Genomic DNA, 27,500 nt, shown 5'->3' on the forward strand with positions numbered 1-27,500 from the left:
AGATAGATAGATAGAAGGGGTGGGTGGGTATAGATAGATAGTGGGGGTGGAGGGGGATAGATAGATAGAATCTATCCCGTAGGAATTTGGGCCGTTGGATGCTGCATATGGGGGGAGGCCGTTCTCTGAATGCACATCAGGTGGGGAAACTGAGGCACAGGGACCTGACCTGCTCAGGGTCACACAGAGGGTTTGGGGCAGAGCCGGGGAGAGAACCCAGGAGTCCTGGCTCCCAGCCCGCCCCCCGCTCCAACCCACCAGCCCCCACTCCCCTCCCAGCGCCGGGGAGAGAACCCAGGCGTCCTGGCTGGCAGCTTGCCCTGGTCTCACCACTAGACCCCGCTGCCCCCGCCCCCCAGTCCCTGGCAGGGGCCGCGTGCGCTGGAAGACGGGTTGTTTGTGTTGCTGTGAAGGGCGCCGGAGTGAAATTAGCTCTGACAGGGCCCCCCGTGGGACCCGGCCAGGCAGCGCTGCACAGACCGCGGCTGGCAGATAAATAAAAGATGCACCATAATTTCCTGCCCCTTTTAGCCCAGAATCCCGCAGGGCTTCACTGGCCCTCACCTCGCAATGGCCAGAGCCGGGGAGAGAACCCAGGAGTCCGGGCTCCCAGCACCCCCCTGCTCTAACCCACCAGCCCCCACTCCCCTCCCAGAGCCGGGGAGAGAACCCAGGAGTCCGGGCTCCCAGCCCCCCCTGCTCTAACCCACCAGCCCCCACTCCCCTCCCCGAGCCGGGGAGAGAACCCAGGCGTCCTGGCTCCCAGCCCCCCCTGCTCTAACCCACCAGCCCCCACTCCCCTCCCAGAGCTGGGGAGAGAACCCAGGAGTCCGGGCTCCCCTCCCACCCCCTCTGCTGGGTCCCAGTTGTGTTGTGTGTATGGGGCAGAGTGTCTGTGCGTAGTTGTTGTTCTGTGTGGGGTTGAGGGGTGCAGTGGGTGGCTTTGTGTGGTTCTGTGAACGCACACGGGCGTGTGAGGAACCATGGGGCGCGCGGACGGCTGTCTGGGGGTGCGGACGGGGCCGCGGGGCTCAGGGCCATTGCGACGCTGCCCCTGCATGAGGGTGGGTGTGTGTGGCAGTGGAGCGGCTGTCTTTGGCATGTAGGAGGAACATGCAGCCTGCGTGTGTGTGTCCGTGCGCTCAGCCTGTGTGTGTGTATATCCGTGCATAAAGCCTGTGTGCGTGTGTGTATCCGTGCAGACAGCCTGCGTGTGCATCCGTGCATAAAGCCTGTGTGTGCGCGCGCATCTGTGCAGACAACCTGTGTGTCTGTGTAACCGTGCAGACAGCCTGCATGTATATCCGTGCATAAAGCCTGTGTGCGTGTGTGTATCCGTGCAGACAGCCTGCGTGCGTGTGTATCCGTGCAGACAGCCTGCATGTATATCCGTGCATAAAGCCTGTGTGTGTGTGTATATCCGTGCAGACAGCCTGTGTGCATGTGTATCCATGCAGACAGCCTGCGTGTGTGTGTACGTCTGTGCAGACAGCCTGTGTGCGTGTGTATCCATGAAGACAGCCTGCATGTGTGTGTACGTCTGTGCAGACAGCCTGCGTGTATATCCGTGAAGACAGCCTGTGTGTGTGTGCGCGCATCTGTGCAGACAGCCTGTGTGTGTGTGTAACCGTGCAGACAGCCTGCATGTATATCTGTGCATAAAGCCTGTGTGTGTGTATATCCATGCAGACAGCCTGCGTGTATATCCATGCAGACAGCCTGTGTGTGTGTGTATCCGTGCATAAAGCTCATGTCTGTGTGTGTGTGTGTGTGCCTGTGCAGACAGCCTGCGTGTGTGTAACCATGCAGGCAACCTGTGTGTGTGTGTAACCGTGCAGACAGCCTGCATGTATATCCGTGCAGACAGCCTCTGTGTGTGTGTGTATCTGTGCAGACAGCCTGGGTGTGTATGTGTAACCGTGCACACAGCCTGCGTGTGTGTAACCGTGCAGACAGCCTGCGTGTATATCCGTGCAGACAGCCTGTGTGTATGTGTGTATCTGTGCAGACAGCCTGGGTGTGTATGTGTAACCGTGCACACAGCCTGCATGTGTGTGTAACCGTGCAGACAGCCTGCGTGTATATCCGTGCAGACAGCCTGTGTGTATGTGTGTATCTGTGCAGACAGCCTGGGTGTGTATGTGTAACCGAGCACACAGCCTGCGTGTGTGTCTGTCCGTGTGTACAGCATGTGCATGTATGCATGCAGACAGTCTGTGTGTGTGTAACCGTGCAGAAAGCCTGTGTGTATATCCGTGCAGACAGCCTGTGTGTGTGTATCTGTGTAGACAGCCTGCGTGTGTGTGTAACCGTGCAGAAAGCCTGTGTGTGTGTGTGTGTATCTATGCAGACAGCCTGCGTGTGTGTAACCGTGCAGACAGCTTGTGTGTATATCCGTGCAGACAGCCTGTGTGTGTATGTATCTGTGCAGACAGCCTGCGTGTATATCTGTGCAGACAGCCTGCGTGTGTGTAACCGTGAGCACAGCCTGTGCATGTATCCGTGCACACAGCCTGCGTGTGTAACCGTGAGCACAGCCTGTGCACGTATCCGTGCAGACAGCCTGCGTGTGTGTGTGTAACCGTGAGCACAGCCTGTGCATGTATCCGTGCAGACAGCCTGCGTGTGTGTATGTGTAACCGTGCACACAGCCTGCGTGTGTGTGTAACCGTGAGCACAGCCTGTGCATGTATCCGTGCACACAGCCTGCGTGTGCGTCTGCGGGCTGCGTGGGGCGCTGCACCGTCCCGGTGTCGTTATTCCCGGGTGTGGCACCCGCTGTTGGGCTGTTTCACTCCCCACCCCACCCCGGCCTCAGCTTCGCTCCCCCCCCGTCCCGTTCCCAGCTGACCCCCCGGTGCCCCTGCCGGGCTGATTTATGGGAACACATTACACGCTGGATGCACCAATAATGATTTGCCTCCCGGCGGCGAGCAAAGGGTCGCTGACGCTGCGTGTGTGCGTGTGGGGTCGCGGGGTGAGGGATCCACTCGTGAAGGGTGCGGGAAGCCCAGCCCAACGGGGGGCTCACGAGAAGACACCCCACTGTAAGGCGGGGACATGGGGGGGGGAATCACCAGGAGGAGACCTGGCAGGACTGATTTGGGTTTCACCGGCCCAGCCCCTCCCCCCGGGGCAGGTTATGCCAGGACGGTGGTGGAAACGGGCCCATTAAATCCCCTGCCTCCATCTCGGCTCCAGCCAAAGCCTCCGGCCCCACCGGGGGCCGCACGAGACCCACCCACCGGCCTTTCGCCGGCCGGGAAACAAGGACACGGAGGGTTGGGCCTGACTTGTCTTGTGCCCGGGGAGAGAACCCAGGAGTCCTGACTCCCAGCCCCCCCTGCTCTAACCCACCAGCCCCCACTCCCCTCCCAGAGCCGGGGAGAGAACCCAGGAGTCCTGGCTCCCAGCCCCCCCTGCTCTGACCCACCAGCCCCCACTCCCCTCCCAGAGCCGGGGAGAGAACCCAGGAGTCCTGGCTCCCAGCCCCCCCTGCTCTAACCCACCAGCCCCCACTCTCCTCCCAGAGCCGGGGAGAGAACCCAGGAGTCCTGGCTCCCAGCCCCCCCCTGCTCTAACCACCAGCCCCACTCCCCTCCCAGAGCCAGGGAGAGAACCCAGGAGTCCTGGCTCCCAGCCCCCCCTGCTCTGACCCACCAGCCCCCACTCTCCTCCCAGAGCCAGGGAGAGAACCCAGGAGTCCTGGCTCCCAGCCCCCTCTGCTCTAACCCACCAGCCCCCACTCTCCTCCCAGAGCTGGGGAGAGAACCCAGGAGTCCTGGCTCCCAGCCCCCCCTGCTCTGACCCACCAGCCCCCACTCCCCTCCCGGAGCCGGGGAGAGAAGCCAGGAGTCCTGGCCCCCAGCCCTCCCGGGGCTGCTGGAGTGAGTCAAACGCAAAGGGACGTCTTAATGGGCTGGGTTTGTATAATTCATAACCCGGCACCACACGGGCTCTGCGCGCACGGAGCTGTACGCACGCTGCGGGGTGGCTGCGGTGGGCCCGTGCGCTGGGACGCACTGGGAGGGCGCGTGGGGGGGGGGGTTCGCTTGGGGCGTGCGTGTGTATCCTCCCCCCTTCCTTTTTCCTTCACACACCCCCCCCCCCCGCGATGCCCCATTGCTCCCGGCCACGATGTAATTCCGCTAAGTCCTCGCTTCACCTCAGCCACCCCAGTGCCTGGTCCTGCTCCAGACCCCGCAGGGGGGGCTGTGGGCTGCGGGTCGGGAGTGAGGGGCACCGGCAGGGCTGGGGGGGGCAGGGGCTGCGGGTCGGGAGTGAGGGGCACCGGCAGAGCTGGGGGGACGCAGGGGCTGCGGGTCGGGAGTGAGGGGCACCGGCAGAGCTGGGGCGGGGGGCAGGGCTGGCAGGGGCTGCGGGTCGGGAGTGAGGGGCACCGGCAGAGCTGGGGCGGGGGGCAGGGCTGGCAGGGGCTGCGGGTCGGGAGTGAGGGGCACCGGCAGAGCTGGGGGGACGCAGGGGCTGCGGGTCGGGAGTGAGGGGCACCGGCAGAGCTGGGGCGGGGGGCAGGGCTGGCAGGGGCTGCGGGTCGGGAGTGAGGGGCACCGGCAGGGAATTTCCCTGGCTAATGATCCAGCTGCGCTCCCACAATGCCCTGGGCCTCCTGATGCATGCAAATGTATTTAAATGACTTTAATTTATTTTAATGTGCACACGCTGCCTGGCCGTGCAAAGGATTATTGGCTGAGGGGGGGGGCGGGAGGGTGAGAAAAATCATTGGGGCTTATTCAGCTCCATGAATGGGATTCAGCCGGGGATAAAAATTACAGGAGGGGCTGCGGGTCGGGAGTGAGGGGCACCGGCAGGGCTGGGGGGGGAAGGGGCTGGGGGTGGGGAGTGAGGGGCACCGGCAGAGCTGGGGGTGGGCAGGGGGCTGCGGGTCGGGAGTGAGGGGCACCGGCAGGGCTGGGGGGGCAGGGGCTGCGGGTCGGGAGTGAGGGGCACCGGCAGGGCTGGGGGGGGCAGGGGCTGCGGGTTGGGAGTGAGAGGCACCGGCAGAGCTGCGGGGGGCAGGGGCTGCGGGTCGGGAGTGAGGGGCACCGGCAGAGCTGGCGGGGGAGGGGCAGCTCCCGGACTCCTGGGTCACTGCAGAGCACGTGGGGCTTGGCCGGGGGCCACGAGCGCCTCGGTTGCCAGCAGCAAGGACGCGGGAGGAGAACGAGGTGCAGGCCCGGGGCCAAGGTGGCACCGGGCCCAGCGGGGATCTCGGCGTAACCGCGGCCAGCGGCGGGGGAGGGGCAGGGAAGCGGAGCGGGGGAGGGGGGGAGAGAAGCCACGGATGCGGCAGGAGGCGCTAGAGGGGGGATGGGTTCGGGGCAGGCTCTGGAGTTCAAGCCGGGCCTCGCGGACCCAATATGGACCCTTCCCTGCGCCCTCTAGGGGGCGCCGGCTCCCCCCCGGCCCCAGGGCAGGGGAGAGAACCCAGGAGTCCTGGCTCCCAGCCTCCCCTGCTCTAACCCACCAGCCCCCACTCCCCTCCCAGAGCCGGGGAGAGAACCGAGGAGTCCTGGCTCCCAGCCCCCCCGCTCTAACCACCAGCCCCCACTCCCCTCCCAGAGCCAGGGAGAGAACCCAGGAGTCCTGGCTCCCAGCTCCCCCCTGCTCTAACCCACCAGCCCCCACTCCCCTCCCAGAGCCGGGGAGAGAACCCAGGAATCCTGGCTCCCAGCCCCACCTGCTCTGACCCACCAGCCCCCACTCCCCTCCCAGAGCCGGGGAGAGAACCCAGGAGTCCTGGCTCCAAGCCCCACCTGCTCTAACCCACCAGCCCCCACTCTGCTCCCAGCACCGGGCAGTCCTGATCTCCACTGACCCAGATCTTGCAGTAGCACAGAGAGGCATAACCCAATAGAGGGCGGTCCATAAATTTCCTCCAGGAATGGGGCCCGCTCTAGCCCCGTATAGACCAGTCCGTATAAAACATCAGGGTGACTGGAAACCAAAGACACCACACAGCAGGTATGCCACCGAGGGGATGGCGCAACATCAATACGTTTCATCCAATGGGGAGCAATGACGTCCTATATGGACCAGTCCATATTGACCCTACTGTGGTTTTAAACCCTAGAATCAGGGACGTTTGTTTATCTGAGCGGGACGACACTTTTCGTGCTCGTTGGGGGTGGTGCATTATATGGACCAGTCCATATAAACATCACCGGAGCTGCAAATGAAACACTCACAGGCATTTCTTACTCTGAAAACCACGATCCCGGGGCAACACACCTTTTGGCCAGCAGAGGGCATTCTAGTTTAGATACCGCCCGGTCCATATACTGAAAGCATTCCACCTGTCTACTCTGTCCCTCCCCCAACTGCACCCACTACCCCGGCTCCTCCGCTTCTACCTGGGCAAAACACCCCCCTGCCTCCCCCAGAGTGGTGACCCATAAATAATATTGGTTTACGGCACCCTCTGCTGTCAGCACCAGGCATTGCAAGGAAAGATGGTCAATATATGCAGTATATTGCATGATCGGCTCTGCCACAGTGCCCCCTGCTGGTAACACTAGGCAATGCAAGGAAATACGGTCAATATAAGCAGTATATTGCATGATCAGCTCTGTCACAGCACCCCCTGCTCTGAGCACTAGGTCTTGCAAGGAAAGATGGTCAATATATGAAGTATATTGCATGCTTAACCTGTCACAGCGCCTCCTGATGTTAGCACCAAGCATTGCAAGGACAGACGGTCAATATATGAAGGATACTGCATGATTGGCTCTGTCACAGCACCCCCCGCTGTCAGCACCAGGCATTTCAAGGAAAGATGGTCAATATATGCCACATATTGCATGATTGGCTCTGTCACAGTGCCCCCTGCTGGTAACACTGGGAAATGCAAGATAATACGGTCAATATAAGCAGTATATTGCATGAGCGACCTGTCACAGTGCCCCCTGCTGTTAGAACCAGGCATTGCAAGGAAAGACGGTCAATATATGCAGTATATTGCATGACCGGCTCTGTCACAGCATCCCCTGCTGTTAGCACTAGGCAACGCAAGGAAAGCTGGTCAATATATGCTATATATTGCATGCTTAACCTATCACGGCGCCTCCTGATGTTAGCACCAAGCATTGCGAGGACAGACGGTCAATATATGAAGGATATTGCATGATCGGCTCTGTCACAGCGCCCCCCGCTGTTAGCACCAGGCATTGCAGCCCGGGCATTAGCAGGAAATAGCCCAAGCTCTGTACCGTGCCCCCTACCATTGGCATCAGGCCACTACAGGGCTATATGGCCCCCCCCCACCCACACCCCCTCGCCGCTCAGAAATCACTCACCAGGTGTTTTTTCCAGCCGGCCTTTCCGCCCGCCGCAGAGCCGGACCTTGGAGATTAAAATGAGCAGCTGCTTCTGGCAGAGGGACTTGGTGCCGCGGGGGCAGACCTTCCTCTGCGGGGCCACGGGGCGGCTGGCGACGGGCTCCCGGATCTCCCGCTTCTGCCGGATCAAGGAGCTGGCCAGCGCCGCCATGGTCCTCGGCCGGCCGGTGCCCCGCTCGGGGGGGGGGGGGGTTTCACGCCGCGCTCATCCCCCCGAAGAGCCGAGCCCTGCGGGGGATTATACCCACCCCGCCTAGATTAATCCGGCTAGGGGCGAATTGAGCCCCGGGTGGGGGGTCGTTGGTTTCTCTCTCTCCTTTCCAACAGATCGGCCGGGAGCTTAATAAAGCCGAGCGTCTCCCCCGGCCTCCCTGCTCCAGTCAGGGGTAGTCAATATTTTTGTGGTCACGGCGCCAACGTCTTGGGACGGTCACGGTCCGGCCTCCGGCGAGGACGGCGGCAGCGGCGAAAATCAATTTCCTTCCAAAGCGACCGGCGGGCCGGATTCGGGGCCCCCCATCCCACCTCCCGCCCCGCGTCCCTCTCCCCACACCGCAGCCTCCGGGAGATTTCCAGGGCGCGCGGCGAACTCGGTCTCCGAAAATCACCCGCCAGGAGCCGGGTCGGCACCAGAAATTAGCGAGCTGGTGGCGAGCTCCCCGGAGCTCGAACTTCTGTGATTCCTTGGGGCGCCGGAGAAAGTGGGGTGGGTGGATGGCCCCCCCACAGGCAGACAGGACAGACACACACACACACAGCGCTACACAATCCCGGTTGTCCTTCAGCCGGCGAGGTTAATTTGTGGATGGCACAGGCTGCTCTGTGTGTGTGTGTGTGTGTGAAGCAGCGGTGAAGCGGAGGGGAGGGATGGAGGGATGGGAGAAGGGCGGGGATGGAGAGAGAGAGGGATGGAGAAACACACACACACACACACACACACACACGGGAATCTGTGGGGGGGCTCCCCCCACACCCTTGGGGAACCGACAGCTGGCGGGAATTCCCCGCACCTACCCCAAAGAATGGCTCAGTTCCAGCCCCCCTCCCAGACCAGCTTAGTATTGGGGGCCCCCCCTCTCCTAGTCTAGTTTATTGGGGAGCCCCCTGTCCCCCCTAAAATGGGCTCAGATCCAGTCTAGAAGCAGGGGGCTGCTCGGGCTTCCACACTGGCTGAGACCAGGGGACCCCCTGCACCCCTCCCCCAGAGATGGGGTGTCTGTAGCGGGGTGAGGGGGGATTTGGGGTCCCCCCAAACAGCCATGGCTCCCCATCCTCCCCAGTTCAGCAGGCAAGGAGAGCATGATGGGGGTCCCCCCCCACGCTGGGAAGCAGAAAGGGGGAACTCCAGGTTTGGGGGTGTCTGCGCTCACCCCACCCAAAAATGCCCAGCAATTTAGCAGAGGAATTTGGGGGGATCCCTGAGCTCCCCCTGCAAAAGTAGGATTGGAAGCGACTTGAAAATGGTTACCCCCAAACCTTTCCCACCTGCCTGGATTTGGGAGTGTTTGTCCGGCCCTGGGCTCCCCCCGAGCCCCCCACTCCCGACCCACAGCCCCCTGCTAGCCCAGCCCTGCCCCCGCCAGCTCTGCCGGTGCCCCTCACTCCCGACCCGCAGCCCCTGCCCCCCCCAGCTCTGCCGGTGCCCCTCACTCCCGACCCGCAGCCCCTGCCCCCCCCAGCTCTGCCGGTGCCCCTCACTCCCGACCCGCAGCCCCTGCCCCCCCCAGCCCTGCCGGTGCCCCTCACTCCCGACCCGCAGCCCCTGCCAGCCCAGCCCTGCCGGTGCCCCTCACTCCCGACCCGCAGCCCCTGCTAGCCCAGCCCTGCCCCCCAGCTCTGGGAGGGCCCAACACAGAGAATATTTCACAGGTGACCCCCCCCCACTCACACCACACTTGGGGAGGGGGCGAGGGACTGGAGCAAGGAGCCCCCCCCGAATGTTTAACTCCAATCACGGGGCGGTGCAGTGAGACGGGGAGGGGGATTATTGAGACCCACCCACCCCTCCCCTCCACGCTTCCCTGCTCCCCCCTCCACCAGTGCCCCCCCCCGCTCATTAAATCTCCTCGCTCCAGTGGCCAGCCGGGGGGCGGGGGGGGGCGCGGCTGGTGACACAGACCGCCCCCCCCCCCGCCGAGTCCCAGCGGCGAAGGGTGACATTTGCTGGGTTCACTCGGCTGCTGCCTGGCTGGAAAAAAGCCCCCCCGGGTGGAGCGCGGGGGGGGGGGGGCTCACGCGCTAGTGACAGGAGCTGGCCCCACAGCCGGGGAGAGAACCCAGGAGTCCTGGCTCCCAGCCCCTCCTGCTCTAACCCACCAGCCTCCACTCCCCTTCCAGAGCCGGGGAGAGAACCCAGGAGTCCTGACTCCCGTCCCGCCCTGCTCTCACCACTAGCCCCCACTCCCCTCCCAGAGCCGGGGAGAGAACCCAGGAGTCCTGGCTCCCAGCCCCCCCCCCCCCCGGCAGGATCTAGACTCTCGTTGAGCAGGGCATCACCGAGGAGGGGGGAGCAGGAAAGGAGCCGTGTGTGGGGGGGTGCACATCAGAAGGGGGGGAGCAGAAGGACCTGGGGGGAGAGAGGAGGAGATGGGGGAGGGGAACAGCGGGGGGGGGGGACGCACCGCTCCGCTGCTTTGCCAGGACGGGCGCTCAAGGTTGCATTTTGCAGCGGGTATTTTTAGCCACCTGGCGGCACTGGCAGCGCGGCGCAGCGGGGGGGGGGGTGCGGAGTTGGGGGGGCAGCGCCAGCTCGGTGTGTGTGGGGGGGGGTCGCATTCGGGGTGTCACCTCCTGACAAAAGGGGGAACGAGAATGTGCAGCTAGGCCCCTGAGGGAAACTGAGTCACAGAGCAGGCAAAGAACCCAGGAGTCCTGGCTCCCAGCCCCCCTGCTCTGACCCACCAGCCCCCACTCCCCTCCCAGAGCCGGGGAGAGAACCCAGGAGTCCTGGCTCCCAGCCCCCCTGCTCTAACCCACCAGCCCCCACTCCCCTCCCAGAGCCGGGGAGAGAACCCAGGAGTCCTGGCTCCCAGCCCCCCTTCTCTAACCCACCAGCCCCCACTCCCCTCCCAGAGCCGGGGAGAGAACCCAGGAGTCCTGGCTCCCAGCCCCCCTGCTCTAACCCACCAGCCCCCACTCCCCTCCCAGAGCCGGGGAGAGAACCCAGGAGTCCTGGCTCCCAGCCCTCTGCTCTGACCCACCCATCCCCAGGCTCGGCTATATACTTAGCCACGAGATCACACACAGCGCTGAGATGCAGCCACCTCTGGGGCGGGGCGGCCAGTTACCCATAACCCCTCGCCCGGCACTGAGATGCAGCCACCTCTGGGGCGGGGCAGCCGGTTACCCAGGGACCCCTCACCTGGCGCTGAGATGCGGCCACCTCTGGGGCGGGGCGGCCGGTTACCCAGGGACCCCTCGCCTGGCGCTGAGATGCACCCACCTCTGGGGTGGAGTTTAACAGCGATATTCGCCAAGCGTTCAGGGCAGGAACCGAGGCGGAATCGTGCCTGGGCCCATGGGCTGGGCCGGGGATTTCAGGAGGAGGGATGGCCCCGCCCCCGCTGTGATTCTGCCCGGACGCCGGGGTTCAGAGCCTGATTTTCAGCAGAAAATCCAGACGGGCTTTAGAGATTATGGGTGAGAAGCGAGACTGAGGATTATGAGTCATCGAGACTCACCACTGCGGGCAGGGGAGGGGGCGCCCCCTGCTGAGTCCCCCACCCCACAGCATAGCAGCTCCCTGCCAGGCCCGTTGCTTGGCAGAGGGGAGTGTGGGGGGGCCTTGAAACTGACTTTTCTGGCTCGGTCTTGAAACGGGAGCCAATTTGTATCCCGATCTGCATATGCAAATTTGGCCACTTCATTTGCCAAGCCGGAAAGAAGCAATGCCAGAAGCTATAAGCGGATCAGGATTGTAATCCCACCCCCCGCACCAGCCATTGGCTGCGGGTGCTGGGGCTCATGGGATAGTGGGGGGTTTGGGGTGGGGGGGTTCTGCTGGTGCCCCTCACTCCCGGCTCTGCCCCCCACCCCCAGCTCCGCCGGTGCCCCTCACTCCCGACCCGCAGCCCCCTGCCAGCCCAGCCCTGTAACACACCGGCCCACCCAGCACCTTCGAATTTACATTTTATTATCTACATCTCAAGTCAGAAGCAATGAAACGTCTCTTTCCGGCGCAGGCCTGGGGGACTCCCATGTACAGATGCAGCTGCCACCCCCGCTCACGCCCCCCACCCATTGGCCCATTCCTTCCATCAGGGACAAACCCCCCCGCTGCCCCCCAAACGACAGAGGGACGAAGAACTACCCCGAAAAATCACTCGCTTTCCCGCAAGCCTCCTTCCACCAAACCACTCTGGGCCCTCTCGTTTAACGGGGGGCACTTGGCTGGGGGCGCAGACTCTGGTAGCAGCTCCACCGGTGCCCCTGATTCCCCACCCACAGCCCCCCGCTGTCCCCCCGCCCCGGACATATCAGCCCCCTACACCGCTAAACCCCAGAGAACCCCAAACTTTTATCGGGGTGCAGCCCAGCTGTTCACTCCCACAGGTACTGACTTTGGGGGCCCAGTGGAAAGATTCAATAGCCCCTCATTTGGCACATTTAAATGGCAATGGGAAAAAAAAATCAGTAGCCCAAGATAAAGTCTTAGTAGCCCCGAGCGGTCTGGGAAACTTGGATTTTCATTACAGGAGCGGGCAGGCAACCTCCGACCCCCCTGCCCCAAGAGAGTAAGGATATAGAGAACCCAGGAGTCCTGGCTCCCAGCCCCCCCTGCTCTGACCCACCAGCCCCCACTCCTCTCCCAGAGCCGGGGAGAGAACCCAGGAGTCCTGGCTCCCAGCCCCCTGCTCTAACCACCATCTCCCACTCCCCTCCCAGACCCGGAGAGGGAACCCAGGAGTCCTGGCTCCCAGCCCCCCCTGCTCTGACCCACCAGCCCCAACTCCTCTCCCAGAGCTGGGGAGAGAACCCAGGAGTCCTGGCTCCCAGCCCCCCCTGCTCTGACCCACCAGCCCCCACTCCTCTCCCAGAGCCGGGGAGAGAACCCAGGAGTCCTGGCTCCCAGCCCCCCCGTGCTCTGACCTCCCAGCCCCCACTCCCCTTCCAGAGCCAGGGAGAGAACCCAGGAGTCCTGGCTCCCAGCCCCCCTGCTCTGACCCACCAGCCCCCACTCCCCTCCCAGAGCCGAGGAGAGAACCCAGGAGTCCTGGCTCCCAGCCCACCCTGCTCTAACCACCAGGCCCCACTCCCCTCCCACAGCAGAAGGAGACAGACTGACCCCCCCCATCACCTACTCCTCAGCAGCCGACCCCGCGTCCGGCCCCCTGCCCAACTTGGCGGCCATCTTGACCCTCTCCACCGCTTGCCGCAGGTGCCCAGCCGGGTCCCCCCTGACGGCGGCCACCGCGCGGGCCAGTCCCGGCTCCGAGCCCCCCGCCAGCCTGTCGCAGCCGGGCAGGAAGTAGTGCGGGCAGGCCCCGGCCCCCAGGCCGGCGGCCATGTCGTCCAGCAGGCCCAGCAGGCAATGGGCGGCGTTCTCCTCCCGGCCCAGGTAGCGGGCGGGCAGGCGCTCGCAGGCCCAGAGCACCAGGGTCCAGAGGTGATACGGCCCCAGCCGCCCGCCCCAGGCCCCGCCGAGGGCAGCCCGGGCGGCCTGGTAGGCCTGGAGCAGCGGGGGCGGCACCGCCTTCTTGAGATGAAGCTCGCTCCGGGAGAAGGACAGACGCCAAGCCAGGCCCGAGGCCTCCGCCGGGCCCGAGGCCTCCCGCCAAGCCGGGCCCGAGGCCTCCCGCCAAGCTGGGCCCGAGGCCTCCGCCGGGTCCGAAGACTCCCGCCAAGCCGGGCCCGAGGCCTCCCGCCAAGCCGGGCCCGAGGCCTCCGCCGGGTCCGAAGACTCCCGCCAAGCCGGGCCCGAGGCCTCCGCCGGGTCCGAAGACTCCCGCCAAGCCGGGCCCGAGGCCTCCCGCCAAGCCGGGCCCGAGGCCTCCGCCGGGTCCGAAGACTCTCGCCAAGCCGGGCCCGAGGCCTCCACCGAGCCCGAGGCCTCCCGCCAAGCTGGGCCCGAAGCCTCCCCCGGGTCCGAGGCCTCCCCCGGATCCGAGGCCTCCCGCCAAGCCAGGCCCGAAGCCTCCCCCGGGTCCGAGGCCTCCCGCCAAGCCAGGCCCGAAGCCTCCCCCGGGTCCGAGGCCTCCCGCCAAGCCAGGCCCGAAGCCTCCCCCGGGTCCGAGGCCTCCCGCCAAGCCAGGCCCGAAGCCTCCCCCGGGTCCGAGGCCTCCCGCCAAGCCAGGCCCGAAGCCTCCCCCGGGTCCGAGGCCTCCCGCCAAGCCAGGCCCGAGGCCTCCGCCGGGTCCGAGGCCTCCCGCCAAGCCAGGCCCGAGGCCTCCGCCGGGTCTGAAGCCTCCCGCCAAGCCGGGCCCGAGGCCTCCACCGGGTCTGAAGCCTCCCGCCAAGCCGGGCCCGAGGCCTCCGCCGGGTCCGAGGCCTCCCACCAAGCCGGGCCCGAGGCCTCCGCCGGGTCTGAAGCCTCCCGCCAAGCCGGGCCGGAGCCAGGCAGGAGGTAGAAGCCCCCGGCCACGTCCTCCTCCCTCAGCTTGCCGTCCCAGAAATGGCTGTGGCCCAGCCACTCGCGGGCCGCCGCCGGCCACCCCTGGAAGGCCACCACGGGCACCACGTCGTAGAGCGCCCGCACCGCGCCGTGGCTGAGCAGCAGGGTCACCGGGCCGCCCCGGCCGGCCACCCGCTCCACCGCCGGCCCCCCTGGGCGCGGGGCGGCCCGGGCCCGGTCGGCCACGGTGCCCAAAGCCTGGGAGAACCAGGCCGAGACCAGGCCCGGGGCCAGGTAGGCCTCGTCGCCGTGGCGACGGCAGCAGTCGGCCCAGCGGTGGCAGGCCTCGGGCCCGAAGGGGGCTAGTGCCAGCCAGGCGTGGCCCGGCGGGCACCGGCGCAGGTCCAGGGTGACGGGGCAGCCGCGGGCTTGGAGGACGGGCACCAGGAGGGTGTAGTCAGCGTCGTAGTCGGCCCCCGGGGCCAGGCGGTCCAGGACGCCTGGGTCCACGTCCACCGAGCCCTGGCGGGCCCCGCCGGAGAGGAGGAGGTATTCGTTGGCCAACGGGAGCCTCCCGTCCACCTGCTGCACCAGACCTGGCAGGAGAAAGGACCGAAGGGCTAGGAAAAAGGGAACCCAGGCGTCCGGGTTGACTAATCCGCTTCCAACCGCCATAGCCTCAGAGTTCGGGAGAGAACCCAGGAGTCCTGGCTCCCAGCCCCCCCTGTTCTAACCCACCAGCCCCCACTCCCCTCCCAGAGCCGGGGAGAGAACCCAGGAGTCCTGGCTCCCAGCCCCACCTGCTCTAACCACCAGCCCCCACTCCCCTCGCAGAGCTGGGGAGAGAACCCAGGCGTCCTGGCTCCCAGCCCCCCCTGCTCTAACCCACCAGCCCCCACTCCCCTCCCAGAGCCGGGGAGAGAACCCAGGAGTCCTGGCTCCCAGCCCCCCCTGCTCTAACCCACCAGCCCCCACTCCCCTCCCAGAGCCGGGGAGAGAACCCAGGCGTCCTGGCTCCCAGCCCCCCCTGCTCTAACCCACCAGTCCCCATTCCCGTCCCAGAGCCGGGGAGAGAACCCAGGCGTCCGGGCTCCCAGCCCGCCCCGTCTAACCCACCAGCCCCCACTCCCCTCCCAGAGCCGGGGAGAGAACCCAGGCGTCCGGGCTCCCAGCACGTCCTCACTCACCCAGCAGGGAGAAGACAAAGTCCTTGAGAACCACCAGCTCCTGGGTGGCCCGGACGCCTGGGTCCCGCGCCGTCCGCTTGCTCAGCTCCTGCACCAGCTGGTTGAGTTCGGCGATCCGGGCCCCCGAGTGGAAATCCAGGTCCGTGAGGGGCTGGGCCGGGCGGGGGGCAGCGCCCCCCTCTGGGGAGGTCATGACCCTGCACGGGGGGGGGGGGGGAGGGGACGGACACAAGGGGAAGGGAGTAAAAGGGGGGGGTGCTAGGCAGGGAGGGGTCCCAATTTTCTGTCCCATTGCACCCCTAGACTGGACCGTGCCCCAAACGGCCCCTCCCCACCCCATAACCAGCCCCTCCAACCTACTCCCCCACCCTCCATCACCACCCAGGGCCCCCAAAGCCGCACCCCCATAACCTGCCCCTTCCCCGTATCCTGCCCCCAGTCCGCCCTGCCCCCCACCCAGCCCTATATCCTCACCCCACCCCAGCTGTAATCTGCCCTCTCTTCTACCCCCATAACCTGCCTCCCCTCCCCATAAGACGACTGTCTCCCCATCACACCCTGCCTCCCATGGTCATCCTCCCCCCAACTCCCCTCCCCCCATCCAGCCCCTCCCCATAAGCAGGGCCCAGCCCCTAGACTTCCCCTCCTCCCAGGGCTGGGGGGGCTGCGGGTCGGGAGTGAGGGGCACCGGCAGAGCGGGGGGGACGCAGGGGCTGCGGGTCGGGAGTGAGGGGCACCGGCAGAGCTGGGCTAACAGGGGCTGCGGGTCGGGAGTGAGGGGCACCGGCAGAGCTGGAGGGGGCTGCGGGGCGGGAGTGAGGGGCACCGGCAGGGCTGGGGGGGCTGCGGGTCGGGAGTGAGGGGCACTGGCAGGGCTGCCAGGGGCTGCGGGTCGGGAGTGAGGGGCACCGGCAGAGCTGGGGGGGGCTGCGGGTCGGGGGGGGCGGCGGCAGTCCTGGCGGGGCTGCGGGTCGGGAGGGCGGGGCACCGGCAGAACTGGGGGGGGGGCTGGGCTGGCAGGGGCTGCGGGTCGGGAGTGGGGGGCCCCGGCGGAGCTGGGGGGGCTGCGGGTCGGGAGTGAGGGGCACCGGCAGGGCTGTGGGTCAGGAGTGGGGGGCACCGGCGGAGCTGGGGGGGCTGCGGGTCGGGAGTGGGGGGCACCGGCAGAGCTGGGGGGGCTGCGGGTCGGGAGGGGGGGGCACCGGGGGAGGTGGGGGCTGCGGGTCGGGAGTGTGGGGCACTGGGCGAGCTGGGGGGCCTGCGGGTCGGGAGTGGGAGGCGCCGGCGGAGCTGGGGGGGGCTGCGGGGGGGGAGTGGGGGGCGCCGGCGGAGCTGGGGGGGGCTGCGGGTCAGGAGTGGGGGGCGCCGGCGGAGCTGGGGGGCTGCGGGTCGGGAGTGAGGGGCACCGGCAGGGCTGTGGGGGCTGCGGGTCGGGAGTGGGGGGCGCCGGCGGAGCTGTGGGGGCTGTGGGTCGGGAGTGAGGGGCACCGGCGGAGCTGGGGGGCAGAGCTGGGGGGCTGCGGGTCGGGAGTGAGGGGCACTGGCAGGGCTGGGGGGGCTGCGGGTCGGGAGTGGGGGGCACCGGCGGAGCTGGGGGTGCTGCGGGTCGGGAGTGGGGGGCACAGGCGGAGCTGTGGGGGCTGCGGGTCGGGAGTGGGGGGCGCCGGCGGAGCTGGGGGGGCTGCGGGTCGGGAGTGCGGGGCGCCGGCGGAGCTGGGGGGGCTGCGGGTCGGGAGTGAGGGGCGCCGGCGGAGCGGGGGGGGCTGCGGGTCGGGAGTGAGGGGCACCGGCGGAGCTGGGGGGGCTGCGGGTCGGGAGTGAGGGGCACCGGCGGAGCTGGGGGGGCTGAGGGTCGGGAGTGGGGGGCACCGGCGGGGGTGGGGGGGCTGCGGGTCGGGAGTGAGGGGCACCGGCGGAGCTGGGGGGGCTGCGGGTCGGGAGTGAGGGGCACCGGCGGAGCTGGGGGGGGCTGCGGGTCGGGAGTGGGGGGCACCGGCGGAGCTGGGGGGGCTGCGGGTCGGGAGTGAGGGGCACCGGCGGAGATGGGGGGGCTGCGGGTCGGGAGTGGGGGGCACCGGCGGAGCTGGGGGCTGCGGGTCGGGAGTGGGGGGCCCCGGCGGAGCGGGCGGGGGCTGCGGGACAGGAGTGGGGGGCGCCGGCGGAGCTGGGGGGGGCTGCGGGTCGGGAGTGAGGGGCGCCGGCGGAGCTGGGGGGGCTGCGGGTCGGGAGTGAGGGGCGCCGGCGGAGCTGGGGGGGGCTGCGGGTCGGGAGTGAGGGGCGCCGGCGGAGCTGGGGGGGCTGCGGGTCGGGAGTGAGGGGCGCCGGTGGAGCTGGGGGGCTGCGGGTCGGGAGTGATGGGCGCCGGAGGAGCTGGGGGGCTGCGGGTAGGGAGTTGGGGGCACCGGCGGATCTGGGGGGGCTGCGGGTAGGGAGTAGGGGGAAACAGTGGAGCTGGGGGGCTGCGGGTCGGGAGTGAGGGGCGCCGGCTGGGCTGGGAGGGCTGCGGGTCGGGAGTGGGGGCCCCGGCGGAGCTGGGAGGGCTGGGGGTCGGGAGTGGGGGGCCCCGGCGGAGCTGGGGGTCGGGAGTGGGGGGCCCCGGCGGAGCTGGGGGGGGATGGGGGTCGGGAGTGGGGGGCCCCGGCGGGGCTGGGGGGGCTGCGGGTCGGGAGTGGGGGGCGCCGGCGGAGCTGGGGGGGCTGCGGGTCGGGAGTGGGGGGCGCCGGCGGAGCTGGGGGGCTGCGGGTCGGGAGTGGGGGGCGCCGGCGGAGCTGGGGGGCTGCGGGTCGGGAGTGAGGGGCGCCGGCGGAGCTGGGGGGGGCTGCGGGTCGGGAGTGAGGGGCGCCGGCGGAGCTGGGGGGGCTGCGGGTCGGGAGTGGGGGGCGCCGGCGGAGCTGGGGGGGGCTGCGGGTCGGGAGTGGGGGGCACCGGCAGAGCTGGGTTTTAGCAGCAGCAGTTTTTACCTCCCTGCTGGGTGCTTGGCCTGTGCCGGACGCCTGGGTCCCACCTGAGGGCGGGGGGGGGTGTCTGGGGGAGGGGCCCGGAGCACCCAGCTTTGCCCCCCAGGTGGGAGCGACACTTCCGCCTTCTGCCTCCTTCCTTGGCCGGGCCGGCTCCCAGGTGCGCCAAGCCCCGCCCCCAGCCAGGTGAGGCCCCGCCCCCAGCCAGGTGTGGGGAGCAGAGGCCCCCTCCCTGCAGCCCCGGCGGGGAAATGACACACCTGGCAGAGGGAGCTCACCTGGGAGCGGCCAGCCCCTCCCCTAGCAGGGCGAGCCGCACTGCACCCTGGGAACTGTAGTCCTGCCAATGCCTCCCAGTGCACCCTGGGAACTGTAGTCCTGCCAATGCCTCCCAGTGCACCCTGGGAACTGTAGTCCTTTCAATGCCTCCCAGTGCACCCTGGGAACTGTAGTTCTGTCAATACCCCCTCCCCTCCACTGCACCTGGGAATTATAGTCCTGCCAATGCCTCCCAGTGCACCCTGGGAATTGTAGTCTGGCCAATGCCCCCCCCATGCCCCCCTGAGAATTGTAGTCCTGTCAATATCCCCCCAGTGCCCCCTGGGAACTGTAGTCCTGTCAATACCCCCGCCCCATGCACCCTGGGAACTGTAGTCCTGCCACTGCCCGCCAGTGCAGCCTGGGAACTGTAGTCCTGCCAAGGCCTCCCAGTGCACTATGGGAACTGTAGTCTTCCATTATTCCCCCAATGCACACTGGGCATTGTAGTCCAGCGAATGCCCCCAGTGCCCCCTGGGAACTGTAGTCCTGTCAATACCCCCGCCCCATGCACCCTGGGAACTGTAGTCCTGCCACTGCCCGCCAGTGCAGCCTGGGAACTGTAGTCCCGCCAAGACCTCCCAGTGCACTATGGGATCTGTACTCCTTCCATTATTCCCCCAATGCACCCTGGACATTGTAGTCCAGCGAATGCCCCCAGTGCCTCCTGGGAATTGTAGTCCTGCCCCTCTCCCTTGCCCAGTGCACTCTGGGAAGGGTAGGGCTCCCTCCCAACCCCCAGCAGTCCATCAGCCCCCTTCTGCATCACTGCAGGGCCCATTTGGGAAGAGACCATTTTGCAGGGCCACATGGGCGTTAAACTGAAACACCAAAACTGGAGGCGATTCTGAGCTATATGCAACCTGGGAGCTGTAGTTTCTTCAGGATAAAAACCACCCCGCAAAGCATGCTGGGGGCTGTAGTCCTGTGGTATCTTCCCCCCCAAGACATTGCCAGCTAATGTCATCCCCGCCCCCCTCCATACTAGTACCCTCCCAGTGTGGTGTGATTTGTGAGCACCCAATTCAACCCAGTGTCATGAGATTTGCAGCCAGGACTCCTGGGTTCTCTCCCTGGCTCTGGGAGGGGAGTGGGGGCTGGTGGGTTAGAGCAGGGGGGGCTGGGAGCCAGGACTCCTGGGTTCTCTCCCCGGGTCTGGGAGGAGAGTGGGGGCTGGTGGGTTAGAGTCGGGGGGGGCTGAGAGCCAGGACTCCTGGGTTGTCTCCCCAGCTCTGGGAGGGGAGTGGGGGGCTGGTGGGTTAGAGCTGGGGGGCTGGGAGCCAGGACTCCTGGGTTCTCTCCCCGGCTCCGGGAGGGGAGTGGGGGCTGGTGGTTAGAGCAGGGGGGGCTGGGAGCCAGGACTCCTGGGTTCTCTCCCTGGCTCCGGGAGGGGAGTGGGGGCTGGTGGTGGGAGTGGGGGGCTGGGGTCAGGCACACCCCCATACCAGGCAGCTTTACTCTTTATTTTCCAAGCCGGGGGGGGGGGGAAGGGCCCCACTTTAGCCCACTTGGTTCCAGTTCGACTGCGGCTCCTTGATGGGCCGGTAGACCCAATCCTGCATGGAGGGCTCCTGCCCTTTGTAGTACTGGGCGCGGCCACCGGGCGGCGCCATCTTCCCCGCCGCCCCGTCCGCGGTGTCGGTGGCCGCGTCCCGGCTCTGCCCGGCGCCCCCTGCTGGCCCCTCCGCGTCCTCCTTCCAGCGCAGCTCCCGGCGCCCGGGCGACGGGTCGCGGCTGGCGGGCGGCGTCTCCGGGTGGACGGGGTAGATGTAGACCTTGGTGGGCCGCTGGCGCTGGGAGCTGGCGCCCGACGAGGCGAGCGCCTCCCGGCTGGCGCGGCCGAACCGGACCCCGGGCGCCGGGCGGGCGTCGGTGCCGCGGGAGACGGTGGCCGGGCGTGGCTTGGGGCGGCCGGCGTCTCGGGGCAGGGCGGAGGGGGCCGATGAGGCCCGGGGGCAGGTGCAGTTCTGGTAGGGCCCCGGGGCGTTGTGGCGGGGCCGAGGGGTGTCCCGGGAGGCCTCGTGCTCGTGCCGGGCTGGGTCCCGGTGCAGGTTGACGTCCATGGTGAGCCGCACGGGCTGCCACGGGCACAGCGGGCAGCGCCGAGGCAGTGGCAGCCCCCAGGGAGTGGGGCGCCGGTCACGGGCAGAGATCGGGCTCAGGTCGTGGGTCGGGCAGCGGGGCTTCTGCATGGGGGAATCGGGGGGTGGGGGTGCTGTGAGGGCGAGAAAGAAAGGAAGGAAGAAAGAATTAATGAGAAATGAAAAATGTGAAAGAAAGAAAGGAAGAAAGAAAGAAGTGAGTGAGAAAAAGAAAGGATTAATGAGAAAGAAAGAAATAAGGAAAGGATTAATGAGCAAGAAAGCAAGAAAGAAATGAGTGAGAAAAAGACAGAAAGAAAGAAATGAGTGAGAAAAAGAAAGAAATGAGTGAGTGAGTGAGAAAAAGAAAGAAAGAAGGGAAGGATTAATGAGAAAGAAAAGAGTGAGAAAAAGAAAGAAAGAAACGAGTGAGTGAGAAAGACAGAAAGAAAGACAGAAAGGAGTGAGTGAGAAAAAGAAAGAAAGAAAGGAAGGAAGGAAGGGATGACTGGGAAAGGAGGAAAGGGATGAAGGAAGGAAGGGATGACTGGGAAAGGAAGGAAGGGAGGGATGGGGAAAGAGGGAAGGGAGGAATGAGGAAGGAAGGAAGGAAGGAAGGAAGGGATGACTGGGGAAGGAAGGAAAGGAAGGATGGGAGGAATGGAGAAGGAAGGAAGGAAGGAAAGGATGAGTGGGGAAGGAGAAAAGGGAGGGATAACTGGGGAAGGAAGGAGGGAAGGGAGGAATGGAGAAGGAAGGAAGGAAGGAAAGGATGAGTGGGGAAGGAGAAAAGGGAGGGATAACCGGGGAAGGAAGGAGGGAAGGGAGGAATGGAGAAGGAAGGAAGGAAGGAAAGGATGAGTGGGGAAGGAGAAAAGGGAGGGATAACTGGGGAAGGAAGGAGGGAAGGAAGGAATGGAGAAGGAAGGAAGGAAGGAAAGGATGAGTGGGGAAGGAGAAAAGGGAGGGATAACTGGGGAAGGAAGGAGGGAAGGGAGGAATGGAGAAGGAAGGAAGGAAGGAAAGGATGAGTGGGGAAGGAGAAAAGGGAGGGATAACTGGGGAAGGAAGGAGGGAAGGAAGGAATGGAGAAGGAAGGAAGGAAGGAAAGGATGAGTGGGGAAGGAGAAAAGGGAGGGATAACTGGGGAAGGAAGGAGGGAAGGGAGGAATGGAGAAGGAAGGAAGGAAGGAAAGGATGAGTGGGGAAGGAGAAAAGGGAGGGATAACTGGGGAAGGAAGGAGGGAAGGGAGGAATGGAGAAGGAAGGGAGGAAGGAAAGGATGAGTGGGGAAGGAGAAAAGGGAGGGATAACTGGGGAAGGAAGGAGGGAAGAGAGGAATGGAGAAGGAAGGGAGGACTGGGGAAGCAGGAAAAGGAGGGAGGGGAAGGAAGGGAGGAATGGAGGAGGGAGGAAGGGAGGAAGGAGGGAGGGAGAAGGAAGGAGGGAAGGGAGGAATGGAGAAGGGAGGAGGGAGGGAGGGATGGAGAAGGGAGGGAGGGAGGGAGGGATGACAGGGGAAGGAGGGAAGGGAGGAATAGAGAAGGAAGGGAGGAGGGAGGGAGGGAGGGAGGGAGAAGGGAGGACTGGGGAAGCAGGAAAAGGAGGGAGGAGAAGGAGGGAAGGGAGGGAGGGAGAAGGGAGGGATGGGGGGTGACCGAGGGAGGCGGAAAGGGGGCGCTGCCGAAGCCGCAAGCCGGGGATGACCCGGACCCCACCCCGGCCGGTCCCCGTGGGGCGCAGGAGCTGAGCGGGCCCCCCCCGGTCTGTTCCCCCCCTGCTCCTCCCCCGCTCTCACCCCCCCCCCGCGCTTCCCTCAGGGCGGGGCCCCCCCGATCCCAGACCCCCCCCCCCCGACTTACCCTCGGGCACGAACAGGCCCCCGAGCCCCGCGAGCAGCCTCCAGAGCCGGCAGCAGATCTGGGGAGCGGAGCAGGGGCCGGGCTGAGCGGGGGAAAGGCAGCCACTTCTAGGGTGCAGCGGCCCCGCCCCCTCCCTGCCCCACAGCGCCAGCCCCCGCCCCACAGCGCCCCCTAGCGCCAGCCCCCGCCCCCTCCCTGCCCCACAGCGCCCCCTAGCGCCAGCCCCCGCCCCACAGCGCCCCCTAGCGCCAGCCCCCGCCCCCTCCCTGCCCCACAGCGCCCCCTAGCGCCAGCCCCCGCCCCACAGCGCCCCCTAGCGCCAGTCCCCGCACCGCTCCCTGCCCCACAGCGCCCCCTAGCGCCAGCCCCCGCCCCCTCCCTGTCCCACAGCGCCCCCTAGCTCCCGCCCCCGCCTCCTCCCAGCCCCACAGCGGCCCCTAGCGCCAGCCCCTGCCCCACAGCGCCCCCTAGCGCCAGCCCCCGCCCCCTCCCTGCCCCACAGCGCCCTCTAGCGCCAGCCCCCCCCACCTCCCTGCCCCACAGCGCCCCCTAGCGCCAGCCCCCGCCACGGCCCTGCCCCACAGCTGCCCCTAGCGCCAGCCCCCGCCCCCTCCCTTCCCCACAGCGGCCCCTAGCGCCAGCCCCCGCCCCCTCCCTGTCCCACAGCGCCCCCTAGCGCCAGCCCCCGCCTCCTCCCTGCCCCACAGCGGCCCCTAGCGCCAGCCCCTGCCCCACAGCGCCCCCTAGCGCCAGCCCCCGCCCCCTCCCTGCCCCACAGCGGCCCCTTGCGCCAGCCCCCGCCTCCTCCCTGCCCCACAGCGCCCCCTCGCGCCAGCCCCCGCCTCCTCCCTGCCCCACAGCAGCCCCTAGCGCCAGCCCCCGCCTCCTCCCTACCCCACAGCGGCCCCTAGCGCCAGCCCCCGCCCCCTCCCTGCCCCACAGCGGCCTCTAGCGCCAGCCCCTGCCCCACAGCGCCCCCTAGCGCCAGCCCCCGCCCCGCTCCCTGCCCCACAGCGCCCCCTAGCGCCGCCCACCACCGTCACGAGCTTCAGGACGAGCTGCACCGCCAGGGTGAGCGCCACCAGCAGGATGACCGTGTCCTGCACGTCCAGGCAGCAGGGGCCGGTTAGGGGGCACCCGTGGCAGGGGGTCTCCCCCATTGGAGAGGGGGTGGGGCTGGGAGCCGGCGAGCCGGGCCCTGCATCCCTGCCCCCCGCCCTGCCGGCTCAGCTGACTGGGGGAAGGGGGGGGGAGCCCCGGCCTGGAGCTTTGTGATGCAGTTCCCGGGGCGTCCTGGAGGGGGCGGCAGAGACCATTGTGACATGGGGGAGGGGCGGGGACTTGCTGCCCCCTAGCGGCGCCTCTGTGTGTGAGTGGGGAGTGGCTGGCTCAGGGGGGCCGGGATCCCACCCTACAGGAGATGGGGGCCAGGGGGAGCACGTGTCCCCCCTCCCCTCCCAGGGCCAGGGAGAGAACCCAGGAGTCCTGGCTCCCAGCCCCCCCCCTGCTCTAACCCACCAGCCCCCACTCCCCTCCCAGAGCCAGGGAGAGAACCCAGGAGTCCTGGCTCCCAGCCCCCCCCTGCTCTAACCCACCAGCCCCCACTCCCCTCCCAGAGCCAGGGAGAGAACCCAGGAGTCCTGGCTCCCAGCCCCCCCCTGCTCTAACCCACCAGCCCCCACTCCCCTCCCAGAGCCGGGGAGAGAACCCAGGAGTCCTGGCTCCCAGCCCCCCCTGCTCTAACCCACCAGCCCCCACTCCCCTCCCAGAGCCGGGGAGAGAACCCAGGAGTCCTGGCTCCCAGCCCCCCCTGCTCTAACCCACCAGCCCCCACTCCCCTCCCAGTGCCGAGGAGAGAACCCAGGAGTCCTGGCTGCCAGCTCCGCCCCCCCCCGTTCTGTTTCTCCTCAATGCAGGGTGAGCTCCTGGAGAGCTGCGTTGCCATGGTTACGCCTGCCAACCCCCCCCTCCCCGGAGTTTCCCCCCCCCCCCCACGCTGCAGCCGGGATTCGCGCAGGTGGCTATTTATAGCACCCAGCGACAGGGAGAGAATCCTAATGAGCGGTGCCCCTCACTCCCGACCCGCAGCCCCCCCAGCCCCGCCGGTGCCCCTCACTCCCGACCCGCAGCCCCCCCAGCCCCGCCGGTGCCCCTCACTCCCGACCCGCAGCCCCCCCAGCCCCGCCGGTGCCCCTCACTCCCGACCCGCAGCCCCCCCAGTGCCCCTCACTCCCGACCCGCAGCCCCCCAGCCCTGCCGGTGCCCCTCACTCCCGACCCGCAGCCCCTGCAAGCCCAGCCCTGGGCTCCTGCCCCCTCCTCACCCCGCCGAGCTGTGGGGTGGGATCTATCAGCCATGGGTCAGCAGACACGGTGCTTTAGACAAATTTTGGCAAGGCATTAAATGCAGCTGCTTCTGGGCTGGAGCATCTGGTAAATGAGCCCCTCCCCTGTCCTGTATCCCACAGCCCAGCACCCCCTAGCGCCGCCCTGGGGCCCGCCCCACCTGCCAGGGGAGAGCGCCCCCTGCTGAGCCCCCCGCCCCGCTCCCTGCCCGACAGCGCCCCCACGCTCCCTGCCCCACTGCGCCCCCCCACCCCCAGTTGGTGTCTCTCTCCCTCCTGGTGCTGCATCATCAGCGCCGGGATCTTGCACCGTTGGCAGAAATATCTAGGTCAGCGCCGAGCTCTGCTGCTCCTCGCAGTGCTGGGGGGGGGGGGGGAGCTGGGGTGTGTGTGCGGGGGGAGTGTCCTGGATTCCTCTGCCCCCCCCCAACGCACAGCGCCCCCTGCTGAGGGAGGCTTGGACTGGAGGAGCCAGGAATTGCCCCTGCAAGGGGGAAGATTGGGAGCCAGGACTCCTGGGTTCTCTCCCCGGCTCTGGGAGGGGAGTGGGGACTGGTGGGTTACAGCAGGGGGGGCTGGGAGCCAGGACTCCTGGGTTCTCTCCCCAGCTCTGGGAGGGGAGCAGGGGCTGGTGGGTTAGAGTAGGGGGGGCTGGGAGCCAGGACTCCTGGGTTCTTTCCCCGGCGCTGGGAGGGAGTGGGGGCTGGTGGGGGGCTGGGAGCCAGGACTCCTGGGTTCTCTCCCTGGCTCTGGGAGGGGAGTGGGGGGGTTGGGAGCCAGGACTCCTGGGTTCTCTCCCTGGCTCTGGAAGGGGAGTGGGGGCTGGTGGTTAGAGCAGGGGGGGCTGGGAGCCAGTCCCCGGTGTTGTGGGTCAGGGGTGGGGGCCCTGGCTGTGACCCCCAATCACTTTCAGATCTCAGCCTGGGAGTGACGATAGAGGGGTGGGGGGGGAAGGAGGAGACAGGGGTCGAGGAAAGCTGTGGGGGTGGGGCGGTGGAGGGCATGGGGTAGCAAATGGGAGGAGCAGTGGGGGATGGTGGGATGGTAATGGGGGGCCCTGGGGGCAGGTGAGGATGGCTGGGAGGTGGAGGTGCGGGGGGGGTCTGGCCAGTGAGGGCCCAGGGGGTGGCTGGGAGGTTGGGGGTCTGGGGGGGGACAGAGGAGGGTGGCTGGGAGTTGGGGGGACCCCAAGGGATGTGGGGGCCCCCCCCCGGAGTGGGGTCACCGCAAGCCGAGTCGGTTCAACTTTTTTGGTTTTATATTTACAATAAGTTTCGTTTCTTGCAAGGTTTTAAAAATGTGTACAGCTCCCTGCGCCCCACGGCTCCGCCCCCACGCCCCACGGCTCCGCCCCCCCCAAGGTCCACGCTGGGGGAGGGGAGACACGAAGCCAAAAAAAAAAAAAAATAGTCCCTTTGTCGTGTCTCTCGTCTCCTTCGATCCTGGTTGGGGGAAGGGGGGGGTCCAAAGTCTCGGGGTCCCTGGCATGGGGGAGGGGTCCGGGGGTCCCCCCAAAATAGCTCCTCCTCCCTGGAGTCTCAGGAATAAAAATAGAGGCTCTCTGATATGTGGGGGGGGGGGGGTCTGGCGAGGGGCAGAGGGGGTGAACGCTCCCCTCGCTGCCTGGGGGGAGTTGGCGTTCCTGGCGGCCATCTTGGTGGTAGGCCGAGGAGGACGTCCATCTTGACAGTAGGCCGGGGAAGGGGTTGCCGTGGTAGCCATCGTGATGGTAGGCCGGGCCAAGGGCTGGGGCCATGGCCAGCATGACGGAAGGCCAGGGAAAGCGCCCCCATGGCGGCCATGTTGAACATGAGAATGACAGGAGCCTGCCGGCGGCCATCTTTGATGGTAGACCGAGGACGGCCCGCGGGGCCCACGGCCGGCCAGAAACGCGCCACGGGCAGCCAGCTTGGATTTTCGACCAGGGAGGCCCCCTCCTCTCCCCACCGGCAGCCATCATGGAGTTAGGAAAAGGAAGTCCCTCCTAGGCGGCCATCTTGGAATTCAGAACACCGGCCGCCATCCGCCATCTTGGATTTGAGAACCACGGGCCTCGTCTCTGAGTGCAGCATACGAGCGGCCCAGCTTGGATTTTACCATCCAGGCAGCCATTTTGGATTTCACCGCCCGGGGCAACCATCTTGGATTTTAGCGTCCAGGTGGCCATCTTGGAATGCACCGCCTGGGGCGGCCATCTTGGATTTTGGCACACTGGCCACCAACGTGCATTTCACCGCCGTGGGAGCCACCTTGGATTTCAGCCCACGGGCGGCCATCTTGGAATTCCCCACACTGGCGGCCCTTTTGGATTTCACCGCCCAGGCGGCCATCTTGGATTTCACCGCCGAGGTGGCCATCTTGGATTTCCAAACCGAACGAGTGCCGTGTCCGGACAACGACAGGACAGCTGGGCGCGGAAAGGGGGGGGGGGCAGTGAGCGTCGTTTGGCACCAGCATAAGGCCCCTGCTGAAAACAGACACACACACCCCCCAACCACCCCAAAGTTGCTGAGTTTGGCACAAGTTTCACAAACTGGATCGAACAAACCCAATCCCCGCCGGAGATGTCTTAACTCCCCCCCCCAAGCCAAAGGGAAGCAAAGACAGAGATTTCCAGCATGGCTTTTGTTTGCAAGGCCTCCCCGCATTGGCACGGCGGAGAAAAAAACCCCACACGGTGGCCCGAGAGCGGGAGAGAGCGAGACAGAGGCGGGGGAGGCGATAAAGACTGTGCTTCGTAAACTGAGGCGTTCGCTCCCTCCCGGTCCTCCCCGTCTGCTCTCGGGCCGTCTCCGGTCGGCGCCGCGGGCCTCTGCCAAGGAGGAGAGGGACGGGAAGGGGGCACT

At 66.9% G+C, this 27,500-nt stretch overlaps 2 protein-coding genes across 3 annotated transcripts in view; both read right to left on the reverse strand.

Moving 5' to 3' along the window:
• The window catches only part of FGF11 (fibroblast growth factor 11), a 27,180-nt gene extending 9,033 nt beyond the window's left edge, over window positions 1–18,147 (reverse strand). The window contains exons 1-2 of one of the 2 annotated variants that reach the window (XM_045001374.1): window positions 18,053–18,147; window positions 15,093–15,289 (exon numbers count right to left, since the gene is read on the reverse strand). In XM_045001374.1, coding sequence (XP_044857309.1) covers window positions 15,093–15,285 — 193 coding nt within the window. In that variant the 5' untranslated portion in view covers window positions 15,286–15,289; window positions 18,053–18,147. Of the gene's footprint in view, window positions 1–7,313; window positions 7,507–15,092; window positions 15,290–18,052 lie in introns of those variants that run through there. The other variant, XM_045001375.1, reaches the window with a different exon arrangement.
• Window positions 18,148–19,830: 1,683 nt separating this feature from the next.
• LOC123361387 (translation initiation factor IF-2-like) lies at window positions 19,831–23,545 on the reverse strand. Its single transcript, XM_045001406.1, has 3 exons — window positions 23,345–23,545; window positions 22,311–22,368; window positions 19,831–20,582 (listed from the first exon to the last, which is right to left on the reverse strand). Exons 1-3 carry the CDS (start codon window positions 23,468–23,470, stop codon window positions 19,867–19,869), a joined length of 900 nt encoding a protein of 299 aa, XP_044857341.1. The 5' UTR covers window positions 23,471–23,545; the 3' UTR covers window positions 19,831–19,866.
• Window positions 23,546–27,500: the final 3,955 nt, after the last annotated feature.

The sequence above is a fragment of the Mauremys mutica genome, unplaced genomic scaffold (assembly GCF_020497125.1).
Source record: "Mauremys mutica isolate MM-2020 ecotype Southern unplaced genomic scaffold, ASM2049712v1 Super-Scaffold_100475, whole genome shotgun sequence".
Lineage (NCBI taxonomy): Eukaryota > Metazoa > Chordata > Testudines > Geoemydidae > Mauremys > Mauremys mutica.

What these genes read in the sequence shown, in the direction of transcription:
- LOC123361387 (XM_045001406.1), bottom strand. Translation starts at nt 23,470, where the DNA reads ATGGGGGAGACCCCCTGCCACGGGTGCCCCCTAACCGGCCCCTGCTGC. An exon ending in TCCTGAAGCTCGTGACGGTG is followed by an intron (nt 22,369 to 23,344) that starts GTGGGCGGCGCT and finishes TCCGCTCCCCAG; the next exon opens with ATCTGCTGCCGGCTCTGGAG. An exon ending in GGGCCTGTTCGTGCCCGAGG is followed by an intron (nt 20,583 to 22,310) that starts GTAAGTCGGGGG and finishes TCGCCCTCACAG; the next exon opens with CACCCCCACCCCCCGATTCC.